Source organism: Pelophylax lessonae (genome assembly GCF_965119305.1).
Source record: "Pelophylax lessonae genome assembly, chromosome: 6".
Taxonomy (NCBI): domain Eukaryota; kingdom Metazoa; phylum Chordata; class Amphibia; order Anura; family Ranidae; genus Pelophylax; species Pelophylax lessonae.
The window spans coordinates 247,376,740-247,392,235 of record NC_138773.1 but is presented as its reverse complement, the minus strand read 5'-3'; the positions used below and the strand labels follow the sequence as shown (position 1 = coordinate 247,392,235).

The window sequence follows — 15,496 nt, the reverse complement described above, 5'->3', positions numbered from 1 at the left end:
ATTTCCTGCTTCTGTGATTGGCTCACTGATTTTCTGCAGATTTGATTTTAGTGCAGAAGTCTGCCCTAAGGTACAAGTCAGATTTCAGGCATCCCCTGCATCAAAAATGTCATGCCACCGGGTGACGTAATCTGGTGGCCCTGTCCCTTGTCTATCAAAGGGCTGTCAAAGCTCAAGAGCATCATTCAGCGGGTACGCCTCAGAAGAGGCGGAAGCGGTTTTCAATTTTTTTTTTTTCGAGTGCGGCGAGCGTCGAGATTGACGATGGATTTGCACCGAGGGACACAAATTTTTTTTAATTTTGAATAAAAGACTTGTCAAAAACTGTCTTTCGTGTTTATTTTTTTTTGTACACTTTTTTGGTGAATGGGTTGGGGTATGATGTACATGGGGGGGCGGGATTTGGGGCCCCCTTGTTAAAGGGGGCTTCCTGATTCAGATAAGCCCCCCACCCGCAGACCCCCACAACCAGAGCCCAGGGTTATTGGGAAAAGGCCCTTGCCCCCATTAACATGGGAACAAGGTGCTTCTGGGGGCACCCCAAAGCACCCTTCCCATGTTGAGGGCAAGCGGTCTGGTATGGTTCAGGAGGGGGGCGTTCGCTCCTCCACCCATCCTCGCCTGCATGCTCGGATAGGGGTGTGGTATGGATTTTGGGGGGGACCCCACGCCATTTCTTTTTTAAATTTTGCTGTCGAGTTCCCCTTGAAATCTATACCAGACCCAAAGGGCCTAGTATGGATTTTTTTTTGGGGGGGCATGCCATTTTTTTTTTTAATTCTGTTACAGGGTTCCCCTTAACCACTTAAATACAGGGCACTTTCACCCCCTTTCTGCCTAGACCAATTTTCAGCTTTCAGTGCTCATTGGCATCTATGGGAAATATTGATCAGCTTGGCATGGCACTGCTCCCTGTCTTTAACATTAGCGTCTATGGGAAATAATGGTCACCTTGACATGGCATTGCTCTCTGTCTAACATTTGCGTCTATGGGAAATTTTGGTCAGCTTGGCATGGCACTGCTCACAAACTATAAGTGACAGGGACACAAAACTTAGGGAGCACCGAGAGGGGACCCAGGACAACAACATATCTATACATTATAAAAGTCGGGTATGCCTGTATATTACACTGACTGCACTAAACTAACTCAACTCACTGTCCACTAACTACCTTCCTAATCTCTTTTATAACACACTATACACGGCTGCCGTGTCAGCAGTAGCCTTATATATTGTGGGAAGTGGACTTAGCCCCTGAGTCATGATTGGCTAAAGGCACCCTGCCTTTGGCCAATCATGGCTCTGACAGGACACTGTGCTGTGATTGGCCAAAGCATACAGGTCAGGTGCATGCTTTGGCCAATCATCTGTAATTTATTCACTGCACCAGCGCAGTGCATTATGGGGAGCTCATCGGTGGGCGAACTTCCCGCTGATGGCTGATTTTCCCATTTGTTCATGTGTTCAGCGCGAACACACCAACAGCTGATGTTGGAGTCTAACTTACGTTTGAGTCGAACATCAAGCCTATCCCTACACAGCACAAGCACTGCGCTGTAATTCGTGCTTTCGGGGTACAGGATCTCTTTTTTTAGGATAACACTTTACCAAAAAAAAAAAAACAAGAAAAATGGGCAGACTCGATGGACTACTCAAGTCTTTTTCTGCTGTCTCTTTTATGTTTCTATAAGCAAAAGTATGTAGGCATAAGACACATCCCCTGTCAAGAAGAATTATACCCAAAAATGATTAGTTAAACCCACAAGTGATTTATTTTTTTTTAACCACTACTATTCCTTTATATTGGCTTCTGAATTTTTCAAATGCAGCAATTTAGAAATTGGATGAAAGGTTTAGCACTGGGAAACGCTTTAAAAAGTGCATTTTATATACAACTATATAGATCATACCAAAATAAGGGACGAATGAGGAGAAAGAGGAACAGAGGAACTTTGTTCCAATTCAGAGACAGTCCCTCGAAATCAGGGACAGTTGGGAGCTATGCCAAACCCTTTTCCTTTCATCCAGCTTTGTAACATAGCAGAGCTGAAATGCATGATCCATAGTTCAGTTTTATAACTGTTAGATTTTATTATGCAAGTGCCACCTGGTGAGCATATATGGCATTACAAGAGCTGTACTAACCAAGGTCATTACAAGGTCATTGCTGGAATTTTAATCATTGCATTTTATCATTTTTTTCTCCAGATTTTACCAACTGCTCAGCGTGGCTGAATTTTAGGCCTTAAAGTCTAACTGAAGTCTTACTTCTTTTTTTAGATTGTTATTTAGTCACTCCTAAAACGATTGTATTTTTTTTTTTAAATAAACCTACTACTCCTGGTTTGTTACAATTTTTACTGAAACCTTGGATAGAACAATAAGAAGGAGACAGAGGCCTGTCACTATTCTGACTAATTCACTTGAGTATCTGAGCACTGTAAACAACAGGCGGTAGGGAGAAACTGAAAAATGTGAAAAAAGCCTGAAAATTCACCTCTGCTCTGAATATAGAATTTACATATTCTTAAGGGGTTGAGTAAAATTAGTTTACAAACAAATCTCTGACCTCTCTAGCTAATTGTAATGTAAATTAATTAATTATTGAGGATACTTAAAGTATAATTAAAGGCATTTTTTAAGTTTTGGATGGGGTGGAGAGGGATTAGAACACCTACCATTTGTTTTTGCTGTCTGTGCCCCTATAAAGGAGATACAGCCTCTCTATTTGTCATGTTTATCAATATCACAAAAAGTGAAAGTGAAAGGAAATCCCAAAATTTGGGTTGCCCCCAGAAGAGTCATAGAGGGGAAATCTTTTGATGGGAACACTGATTCTGGTGGTCCTGGTGACAACTAGGGATTCCCTCACTTTGGATGGATTTCCTCATATTTTCTACTTTGGCTATTGGACAGAGAGGGAAGAAAAATCTCCCCAGTGGGATAAAGACGGCAAAAAAAAAAAAAAAACTGAAGGGGTTTTAACCCTCCCTTACTCTATAAGGAAGGACTCTTTCACACTTGCTGCGGAGTGCGGTCACCTCTGAAAAGTGATCTACATTCAGATTGTTTTTCAGAGGGAATTTGACAGGTGGGGAGGAGGCATTATATTGCCTCTTCACCACAACCTAATCTGACCCTATAAAGCTGCACTACCGTGCAATCACAATCATGTGACAGGTAATGCCTGTCATAATCTGCACGCTGAGTTAAAAATGCCCTGACTGTGAAGCAAAAGCTGTAGTGGGACAGTTCAAGTGGATGGCTCAGCCGCCTGTTTTTACCAGACCTGAAGTAACACCTAAAGTCAGGTTTCAGTAGCAATACCTGTGGTGTGTTTACAATAGAGCGTTGGCAGGCAGCCAAGGTGCATTAGAAAGTAAAGAGGATTACGATGCCGCTGTTATAGACTTTGAAGGTTAATTTTTCCACAATGCCTATAGCTATAAAAGTAAAATGAGGGCTTGTATAACATATATTTGCTGTTTGTTCAGATTATCGGAATGTGCATAGTCTGAGCACAAGTTCACTTTAAGCGCTACTTGCTGGCTGGATGTTCTCACATATCATATGCATAGTCATATGAAATATTCCAAAATAATTTGGCTAAAAAATACTTTTTTAATTTTTGTCCTGGCTGTAGTTAATGTGAAACTAAACTGCCAGACCAAAGGCTAAATTTTTGGCCCCCAGAAGTTTTTTTGCCATAATGGTCATGTATGTGCAACATAATCACACATTATGGCAGATTTACCCAGTAAAGCAATCCCCTCCAGCACTGCAGTGTCAGTGCTCCCCTCCATTGATGGCACTTCTGTCTTCTCCTAGCCTTCTTCTGGGTTCGAAGTCTTCAACCTCTTGATTGGTTGGGGTCCAGTTAGTGTTACTCTTGCGCATGCATGTGGGTTTTACATTGACTTCGCAAAGAATCGTGTTGCGACTGTACACTGAGCTGCTCATCCAAAGGCTCAGCAGACACTCACACTTCACCATAGGCGTGCACAGCCTATTGCATTAGGGTGTGCACCCCAAAGCTCAAACACATACTGTATGTACCTGTGTGTGTGTAAATGTTTATATTTACTGATGGTGTTAGGAGAACAGTGGATGGTTCATGAGGGCAGAGATTGGTGTCAGTAGGGCAGTGGATGGTGTCAGTAGTATTCATTTTTAATTTTTTATTTCTTATTATTTTTGACAATTTTTTTTAAAATATTTTTTTTACAATTTTTTAGGAGGAAAAAGAAAAAAGGAGAAACATTTTTTTATTTGGTGAAATATCAGGGGTCTAAACAGGGGGAATATGCTCCACACGAGGTGATAAGAGTGTGCCCAGGCACACCTGGCACACCCTTTGTGCATGCCTATGCACTTCACCCACATTTCATCCAAGATACTATTGGGTGAACGTTGTATGAATCTTGGGTAAAAACATTAGTAAATAAACCCCAATATATACATTTTAAAAAAAATGCAGTTTTGTTACATTCTTATATATTCACTTTTAGGTTATAATATAGAGATGTCAGAACACAGACAATTGTTCACATGTGTAAAAGGTATTTATAATTAAATGGGATCTGTAATTGTTCAGCGTGACTCAATTTTGAGTTTGTTCAGTATTAAACTGACCCTTTTGGCAACACTTCATGTGTGTTTCTGGAGAGCAAAAAATGGGAGTGTAGCCGGAGAACGAAAACAACTACAGTATATGGAATCTCAGTTGACACAATAAATTTAGCAGTATATATAAAAATGTATTAGGATACCATCAGACTTTGTAGTGATAACTGGAAGCAGGAAATATAAAGAAAAGGATTAGGTCTCTTATACATGGATATAATAATTTACTTGTTTTATGCAGGATCTTGTTGACTGAAAGATATGGAATCAAAACAAAAATTATGTTCCAAACTCGTGTATACATGCAGAAAATTCTCCTCCAATTTCTTCTAGCTGCAAATGTTGCAATTTATGTGTGTGACGGACGCGGGTATCAGATCCCTGTCCTTCTCACTAACTCCTGACAAAGGACCAGTCAATCTCACACCCCGCTGTCACTTACGTAACAATGCCACTCTCAGCTGCACCCTGCACAAAGATTTTCCAGCTCGCGGGACCACAATCTAGGTGCCAGCAGCCAGAGAGCGATTATCACTGGGCTAATTAAGCAACTAACCCTTTAAATGCCACCAACCCCATTTGGTCCGAGCAAGAGAAAGCTCGTAATTCCAGCAATGCCAATTATGATTTTAGAATAATCCTCTGTAACACACACTGTCACCACAGACAGGTATGTTCATAGGATTTATTCTATACAGTAGCACTCTTCAAGAGACAGGTTTGTTTTTAGTTAGCATTAAGAGCTTAGGGAGAAGGTTATCACTTTTCAAAATAAGGTTTTAATAATGAAAAGGTCAAAGTTGGTGCAAATAAAATATTTACAGAAAAAGGTGTTTCAAAGAAATAGAGACCAAATTCAGCAATAGAAAAATAAGGTAGAATTGAGGAGGAAGAATACTTGCAATCAATGTCCTGGGTGGTATCAGAGTTCAGTCGATGAGCCAGGTGTTATCAGTTCTCAAGCTTGACAGATGTTCCTGATTTGATGGTAAAGGGGAACTCTCAACTCTTTAGGCATCTCCCTTTTTCTGTGGGGTCAAAGGGAAGCTGAGAGATGCCCCTGACCAATAAAACGGAGTGTCCATGGGCTGATTTGGGTTTCTAACAATATCAGGTCCCTCCCTTATAGAAAGTTTTATACCACTATTCATATCTTCCAATATGTAACAGTTGCATTCTTGAAAATAAAAAAAACTATCAATAAATGGTGTATTACTCACTCAGTCACTATGAGATTTGTTTTCTGTATTCTGCAAAATTTCTGGTTGATCCTGCTGCTCTCTTTCTCCACCTTCTGTCCATGTGTCCAATTCAGCTAGGGATTTTGCAGCTGTGGTGGCAACTCTGCACATGCTCAGTTCTCAGTGAGTTTCTATGCTGAGCATTTCCTCCCGATCACATCTGAGCAGCCCATGTGACTATAGAGTCACACGTCATACACAGTGGTAAATGACAGCCCACTCCTTCCTTCTCCTCCATGCCCACTAACCAGCTAAACACAATGGGGACGGGATATTACATGTAGATTATTGGAGGCTTCATCTTCCTCTTATTCTAAGACACAGGCTGGAGGGGTGTGACTGGCAAAAATCCACCCACACCATGTTATTGCCAAAACATAATAAATATTTGATTTCAAATACATATTTGTATTACAATTTAAAAGAGTTTATTGATATTATTTATTTATTTTTACTCTGTATTCCAAAGGCTGTTTTTGTTTGTGACCAGCAGCAGAGGACTAGAAGCTCACCCTGCTTCTATTTCCCTGAAGACAGGCTGGGAAAGATTTGAGTCATATGAGAGCTGTATATCAATTAGGAAAAAGGGTTCTTACATTTTAAATAATTATAATGCCATCATCCATATCCAGAAATTCACAGTGTGTGTTTATTATCAACTTTTTAGCTTTACATATTACAACAACATATTTGGCATTTACAACACATGATAGGTGTTTGGGTTTGGATTCATTTTAAAAGTCTAAAATCTTAACTCACTGACTCTTGCATATGAACTTTTAACTCCTTTAAGACCGCCTGCAGCAGATGTACTGGGGCAGGCAGCCGTTCCTGGGCGAATCGCCGTACATGTATGGCGCTCGCTCTCGGGAGTCTCGGGGGCGAGTGCGCACCGCCCCCGCTCGTCAGCGGGGAAGCCGATGCGTGTGTCAGGCGGCTCCAATTGCTGCCTGACACCCGCGATTGTTCCCCGCTGAGAGAGAAGGACGGTCGGCTGTGGTAAACACAGCCGTCCGTTCTTCTCCTTAGGATGATCACAGAGCCCATGTGATCCTGCTATATAGGATCACATGTCTCTATGGTCATCTCAGAAGCCACGCCCCCCAGTTAGAATCACTCCTCCTAGGCTCACATTTAACCCATTGACCACCCATAGAGTTAATCCCTTCCCTGCCAGTGTTATTATTACAGTAACAGTGCATATTTTTAGCACTGATTACTGTAGTAATGTCACTGGTACCCCCAAAAGTGTAAAAAATGTCAGTTAGGGGACCGATCTGTCCGCCGCAATGTCGCAGTCCTGCAAAAAATCGCAGATCGCCGCCATTACTAGTAAAAAAAAACAAAAAAAACAATAAAAATGACATAAATTTTTCCCGTAGTTATTAGACGCGATAATTTTTACGCAAACCAATCAAAATACGCTTATTGCGATTTTTTTTACCAAAAATATGTAGCAGAAAACAAATTGGCCTAAAATGTTAAAAAAAATTTGATTTTTACATTTTTTTTGGGGGAATGTCATATAGCAGAATGTGAAAAATATTGTTTGTCTTTTTTCAAAATTGTCGCTCTTTTTTTTTGTTTATAGCGCAAAAAATAAAAATCGCGCGGGTGATCAAATACCACCAAAAGAAAGCTCTATTTGTGGGAAAAAAAGAACGTACATTTATTTTAGGTATAGCGTCGTACGACCGCGCAATTGTCCGTTAAAGTAACACAGTGCCGAATCGCAAAATAGGGCCTGGTCAGGAAGAGGGTAAAATCTTCCGGGGCTGAAGTGGTTAAATATAGACTGTAACTGAATCCTAAATTCACAAAGAGTTGAACTTTAAAGAGGAATAGAAATTATAGACTACATGTTTCCGATTCCACCACCTCCCCACTATACACCATCTAATGGACTGATTGGTAGCCCACCATAGCCAATGGAGCTGCCTGGTGATAGTTCTGCGTCCCCCACCTCCCAGCCTATAATTTAGACAGTGTTGGGGAGGAAAATGGGGACCTTTGCGAGAATGCGGTTTATATTTTCAGTTCCACATTTAGCTTTTCTATAATATCAGCAGAAAAATGTATATTTAAAAATGACCAAGTAACGAAAAAGAACGATACAATCTATACATTGAATACATTTATACTAGAACACTTTTTTTTTTACCTTAAACACATGAGTAGCTGAACTGCCTGGCAATTATAGGCTACACATTCATGCCAAAATAATGTCACAAGGATGAAGATATACACCTCCTTTAAAAAAAATATTTAACCTACAATTAAATCATTTTCTGGTTGCTACGGATGATATGATTTTTATGTCTGGATATCAAATACAAAACCAGTTAGACATAAGAAATAGTAAAACAATCAACATACAAAACACGTAAACAGGATTTAGAATTAAAAAAAGAGAATTAAAATAGAGTTTAAAGAGTAGGTGTACCTGATATGGAGAGAACAATAAGGCACGTTGTAGTAAAATCCATTTCCTTCCTTCTGTACCTACTTTCTTACTGTTTGGATTGATGCTGGGAATGATGTAATTTCAGACTGTTGAACCTTGTCTGCAGTGAGGCTCTGTTCAGCTTCCGGTTGCAGGGATTGGAATGGAACCACTGGGCTATTATTGCTCTCCACCTGTTCACAGGACAGCTGAGCTTCTGGCAGCTTTAGAAAAGATCCAGCAGACAGTTCTCTGACAGCTTACTTGTGCTTAAGGTTTTTTTTCGGTCTGTTATAAAATGGCATTACCAAATACACCTTAAAGCTAAACTTCAGGAATTACAAAAATGAAAAAGAAAAAAACTATCTTTGCAGTGGGCACCCCAATCTGCTAAATGTAAATGCTTGTAAAGTCTATAGGTGGAAGAATAGGATGGCTGTGGCTCTCTCCTCTGCATTCTTATGCTTTGGGTTGTTAGCTGGCTCTCCCCACCCCCATCCCCACATTTAACTCAGAACTATTGGTCCTGCATTGTATTTGATGATGTCAGCACAACTGCTGGCCAGCCTAAGCACCTTAGAAAAAAGGCTTCAGGAGACCAGCCACACAGGGTAAAGTAAGGCTGATGGAGCAAGAAATGAAGTAGCTAATACTGCTTATTCCACTACCCATAGACCTAAAAAAGAAGTAAGAAAATGTTTTTTTTTTTGTTTCATCATATTTACCTAGGTGGATTCTTGTGTTCCCAGGGGCAGATCCAGAGTCTAGTCTCAGGAGGGGCACTGCCAGAAAATAGGGTGTTGCTCACAGAACTGTTTTTAATGTATCATACCGTCCTAACCTTGTTTAAAACATTGACACGTTAAAATTGATGCCACTTCCTCTCAGCGCCGAGGAGGTAGGGAAGAATAGTGAGACCAGTCAACCATAGTAATGAAAATGTTAAGACCAGTCGTGACAGAGGCGGTGGTCTTAAAACTTTTATCAACTTCACAGGAGATTTTTATGATTTCCCTACGGGTCTTCTGTTGCGCTACAGTACAGCACACCTCTCCATCTGGGACTCCTTCCCTCCTCCACACACCGCGGCAAAACTAAGGGGGAAGGCTGCCACAGCGCACCTCTCCATCCGGAACTCATACCCCTACAGCAGGGGTGCCCAACTTTTTGAGGAGAGAAGGCTACTTTGGTGCCTTGGTAACCGATCATGGGCCACAATGAGTTGAATGGGCGTATCCACTCAGCATATGCAAAGCAGACACAGACAAAGCCATATCCACTTTGTGGGCCCCTGATCTGATCCACCCAGACAGAAGGGGACAGATCCCCCTTCTGTTTTATTAAGTGAATCGGATTGGAGATAAGCGGGTATAAACGGGCACAAGTCCATTTACATTTGCCGCTATATAGAGGTAAATGGAGGGTCCAAATGGGTCCACCCAAAAAACAGACAGGTGGACCAGATTAGACCGATTGTGTGAAAGGGGCCAAAGGCTGCTTTCACACGGATACACTGATGTTTACCTGCACCTCAACTCACCTCAATCTTCACTTCTTCCTCAGGATTCCTGCAGGTATCGCTGACTGCTGCTGTCCCCCAGGCGGGTATGACTGGTGGCTGCTGCTGGCTGTCCTACAGGGCTGGTACTGATGGTGGGTACTGCTGACTGGTGCTTCTGGTGGGTACTGCTGGCTGGTGCTGCTGGTAGGTACTGCTGACTGGTACTGCTGGTGGGGAACTTCTGGCTGGTACTGCTGGTAGGTTCTGGTGGCTGGTACTGCTGGTGGGTTCTGCTGGCTGGTACTTCTTTTTAAATTGTCTATTTTTTTGTTTATAGTGTAAAAACCAAAACCAAAAGATATGATCAAATACCACCAAAAGAAAGCTCTATTCATGAGAAAAAAAGGACATACATTTTGACAACTATGTGTGATGAAGTCCCACTGCAAAAGGACTTCCTATCTCTCTTATCTCCATCTAAGTCAGTATCTAGGCAGGTGGTAGGCTGCAATATATCCTCTGACTTGAAGGTGGCATTATGCCAATTATTCAAGCTGGCAGGAAACCATTGAGGACTAATTTATCTTTTTATGGGCTTCAGGAGGCTATCTTGGGGAGGACAGCATCTCTTATTGGATGCAGAAATCCTCCGAGATTGTGTCCTCCGAGGGACAGAGTTCTGCTGGTTAGAGAAAGAGTAGGTAGAACTACTTTTTAAAGAGGGAACTACTGTATATGTTTCTATTGGTGCACACAGAGTAGGGATATTCAGCTCTAGTCCTTGTATGTTTAAGGTATGCAAAAATGTACCCCCCCCCAAAAAAATAATAAATTCCATTATAATAACATCCTTCAACTAAAAGTCTGTTTTTAGAGAGAGGGCACCTTTCCCAAAGCACAGTAAGTGGAAAGGGGAACTTCTATATTCGTTTCTGGTGGGAACTTCCTGTCAGTTACACCCCTGTTCCCTTAGAATGATGAATGTCCTCTATTTCAATACAGGTAACAGGGATTATTCTATGTGCCGTACTTTGAACAAGGTAGATTAAAATGATCTAGTTTATATTATTGTGACAAGTAAAAACAACCACAATGTGATCAGAGAACATGTTAGTCAGAATCATAGTATACCTGTAAAGTTTATATGCATATCCTATTTACTGTATGATTGTCCTGTCAGTTACACTCCTGTTCCCTTAGAGCACATGTGTCAAACAAAAGGTCTGCGGCCTGAATGTGGCCTGCCAGGCCATTTCATATGGCCCTCGCACCTTTCCTGAAGCTGTGGCAACCCCTTTGTCTCCATCCCCACCTTGTCTAAGCAGACGGCAGCAGAGAGGACAGAACTCCTCATACAGATCCTGCTTCTCTCTGTGCAGCTGCAGCAACCCCTCGTCTCTACCTCCCCTGGTCTCAGCTGACTTCAGCCTTCTTTTGGTTCTCCTCCAGATCCTGCACTTTCTGCTTCCCAGCTCTGCTCCCAGGTTCTTCCTGGCAGCAGCACCAAGTAAGGGGGGTGCACTTCTGATGGTGTGTGTGTGTGTGTGGGGGGGGGGGGGACTCTTGACAACTCATGCAAGGGGGGTGGGGTGCTCTGAACATCTGCTTATAATATTTATGTGAATAATACAATTTTATGCCAGTTAAAAAGGAGGGTTGCACATCCAAAATAAACTTTATTGGGAGCACAACATGGCAGAACCATGTTCTGTCTGAGCAGTCTCTAAGGTTTCTTGTGGATGATACCGGGGTTGTGCGACCCTCCTTTTCAGACTTTCATCATCTGCTACAGGAGTGTGAGTGAGCTCTGTGTCGGTCTGTGCTGTCTTTTCACAGCTTAAAGCCCCGTACACACGTACCGATCGTCGGCGAACGATCGGCCGTCTTTTGTCCCCGGGCTGTCAGTGTCTGTTGAAAAGTACAAAGACAGCACAAGAATTTTGTCCGCCGACTACAGCCGACTGCAGAAGTGATGTCATGTAATGGTTAACTTTCCCTGTGTTTTTTCTTTTCTGAGCATGCCCAGTCTTGCAAATCTGCGGTCTGTCGGCCGAATTCTATACTGACTGGCAAACAATCGGCAACTCTGGTGTCGGCATACAAAAATTTTAATGCTTGCATGACAGATTCTTGTCGGCAGAATGTGCGCTGACGGCTGTCGGAGGCATCATACTAACAAGCCTACAATCGGCAGATCGGTCGTCGGCCGAAGCTTTTCGGCCGACGATCGGTACGTGTGTACGGGCCTTAAGTTATTACTAAAACCAGCATTAATTCAATGCAGATGGAATTATTTAGTAGAATAAAGAGTAGATACATTTAGATAGTTTTACAGATACAACAGACTCTTTGAGGGAAACTATAATGCTGATGCGGCCCACAATGAAATCGAGTTTGACACCCCTAACTTAGAGTGATAATTGTCCTTTATTATTGTCCCCCCCCCCCCCCCCCCCCCAGGTAACCAGAACTAGTGTCCCCATTAGAAGATTTCCCCTCTATTACTTTCCTTGGGACAACCTAAAACATTTTTTTTTTTGCCTTCATTTTCAGTGATAACAGTAAACAGGACAAATAGACAGGGCGAATCTCCGGGGGCACAGACAGCAATTAAAACTGTTCTATGTGTACTAATTCATCTCCACTCTCTCAAAAAAAAAAAAAAAAAAAAGTTTTGCCCTTAGCTATAATGTTAACTTTACTTTTAAGTACTGTTCTGGGAAAAAATTCTAATGTGAATGCACTTTTTCATTAGCCTTTAGGTCCGGAACAATATGCAACAGTGTTTACAAGAAGTAGATCCCAGTTATCAGTAGCATCACCCAAAGTATTCAAGTACATCATGGGGAAAGAATGCCTTGGCTGTGCCCAATGATGATAGCAAATACAACTTTGATAACAGACAGTGCCATATGTAAGGGAGTAGCCTAAATCCACAAAGATAAAATCAATACAAAATAAAGATTCTGTGATAGGAAAAGTATGGAAGTGCAAAAGTCAAAGTTTCCACCAAAATATGAGCATCAATATGAACCTTCTGATTTTTCAATACTCATGAGACAATGGACCAAACTTTACCTAAAAAATAAAGACATTTTGAGAAGAAAAACATCATCTGGTTCTCAGATAGTGTTGCTCTTGGGGTGTTTAACCACTTAAGCCCCGGATGATTTTTACCCCCTTCCTGACAGGGCCTATTTTGCGATTCGGCACTGCATGACTTTAACGGACAATTGCGCGGTCGTGCGAAACTGTACCTAAACGAATTTGACGTCCTTTTTCCCACAAACAGAGCTTTCTTTTGGAGGTATTTGATCACCTGTGCAATTTTTTGATCATGCGCTATAAACAAAAAAAGAGCGACAATTTTGCAAAAATAACAATATTTTTCACATTTTTTTTATATGAAATTCCCCCCCCAAAAAATTTAAAAATCAAAATTTTCTAACATTTTAGGCCAATTTGTTTTATGCTACCTACCTATCGCAAAAAGCGTATTTTGATTGGTTTGCGCAAAAGTTATTGCGTTTACTAACTAAGGGAAAGATTTTTGTCATTTTTTTTTTTAACGAGTAATGGCATTGCGGAGGACAGATCGGACCCTTGACTGACATTTTTGACACTTTTGGGGTTACCAGTGACATTACTTCAGTAATCAGTGCTATACATATGCACTGTTACTGCAAAAATGACACTGGCAGTGAAGGAGTTAACTCTATTGGAGAGGGAGGGGTTAAGTGTGTCTCTAGGGGCGTGTTTCTAACTGTGATTGGCTGTGGCTTCTAGTGTAAGTACAGAGATCAATGGTCCTACATAGTAGAACCGTGTGATCTCCATTCTTACACAGGGAAGAATGACAGGCGGCTTTGTTTACATTAGCTGCCTGCCTTTCTTCCAGTGTAACGGACAATCGCGTGTGCACACGTGCGGGGGGGGCCTCCGGCGGCGCGCGGGAGCTCCCTAGTGCCTCACAGGCTAGCGACGTAGACCTACATCGCTTTGCCTGTGAGGGGCTGACCACCGCAGTAAATAGTCGTGCGGCGGTCGGCAAGCGGTTAAGGAATTGCATGAAGAGATGGGATTAGAAATCTAATCATAGATTGATTATTTTGACTACATATGTAAAGTTACACTGAACATTATATTAATTGTTTGAAGGATACAGTTTACAAGATTTGCTCAGGCATATGCAACCAAGAACACGTCAGCAACAACTGTTGCAGGTAGAATACTCTTCACTATGATATGTGTAGAGAGTTTGAACAGCTATTGTTTTTAGCGTTGGTTTTTGGCATCCAAATCGCTTATACCATTACATACCATCCAAAAGACAACAAACAAGTTGAAAGGTTCAACCATACCCTTCTATCCATGCTTCATACCAGAAGTATGGATAGAAGCACCAGAATGAAAAAAAAAAAGACTGGAAAATTTCACAGGTAGTACATGCATATACAGTATTTGTACTCAGAATGAAGCTACAGGATATTCTCCTTTTATTCTCCATTTTGAAAGATGTCCAAGACTACCCATTACCATATTTGACACTTCAGTAACTGGAAAATATAAAGCCTACTCTAAATATATATGTATTCTTGGACAAAAAAGAATGACTGAGGCTTACAAAACTGCTTCAAAACAGGGTACTAGAACTGCAGAATAAGGAGAAGAACACTATGACAAGAAGATTTGTTTGTACAAACGTTATTGCAACTCAAACCCGGTAGTAGAGTTCTGGTAAGAAACCTTACAGAAATAGGAAGTCCTGGAAAATTTTAATCCTGTTGGGAAGATGCCATACGTGGACAGCCCAGTGTACAATTTCAATCCATAAACTGGAAAAGGCAGAATAATAATTCTACATTGCAATTTGCTAGTGCCATGTGATTATTTATCTGTAGACCAAGGTCAGATAATGCCAGAAAGACCCACTGCAAGAAAGCCAAAAGTTCCATACAACAGCTAACACAAAACTCCAATGAAGATTCAGAAAAGGAATCAAACAATGAACATGAACATTAGAAAGCTTAAGGCTGGGTTTACACTGAATTCGGAGCGGTTCGCAGCTGGGGGTTCGGTGCGTCCCCGTTTCAGGTCCGGATTAGGTCCGAATTTTTGACTGAATTCAGACCCGAAACGAACCAAAAGACACACAGGACTTTTCTGCAAGCCGCTCCACAGCCGAAACTGAGCTGTGTGAGGCGGCTCCATTACAAACCAGCATCCAATTCGCAACAGTGTAAAACCAGCCTTAATTCTTGTGACTCATAGTGACCACAGATGGAAAAGCCACAGATCTGAATCCGGAAGCTGACGAGCTCTATCCCTGTCAGTTAGAAACAAGCAAAAATGCTACAGCGATATCTCAAGAAGATAATCTTGCGGAACAAAATTAATAGAATTGAATGTTGATAATGAAACATTGAACAATAAGGGATATCATCTCCAGAAAATGCAGCAGAGATTTATGAATGTGATAGGGTTAAAGTGGAACTTTACCCATAAAAACTTGATAAAAAATAATGTTCTCTAGAAGTGATGAGCCGAACACCCCCCCCCCCCCCCGGTTCGGTTCGGTTTGCACCAGAACACCGCGAACAAAGGAAAAGTTTGTTCAAATAAACCAACTCCATTGAAGTCTATGGGACTCGAACCTCGAAAATCAAACTGACTTATTTTGAAGGCT

The 15,496-nt window shown here is 41.5% G+C and overlaps 1 protein-coding gene across 2 annotated transcripts in view; it reads right to left on the bottom strand.

The window, feature by feature from the left end:
• The window catches only part of LOC309558337 (acetylcholine receptor subunit alpha-1-B), a 124,297-nt gene that overhangs the window by 47,358 nt on the left and 61,443 nt on the right, over nt 1-15,496 (bottom strand). Inside the window, exon 1 of one of the 2 annotated variants that reach the window (XM_082261403.1) lies at nt 8,310-8,448. The exons of the other annotated variant lie outside the window; for it this stretch is intronic. Coding sequence (XP_082117529.1) covers nt 8,310-8,352 — 43 coding nt within the window. The 5' untranslated portion in view covers nt 8,353-8,448. Of the gene's footprint in view, nt 1-8,309; nt 8,449-15,496 lie in introns of those variants that run through there. 2 annotated transcript variants of the gene reach the window in all.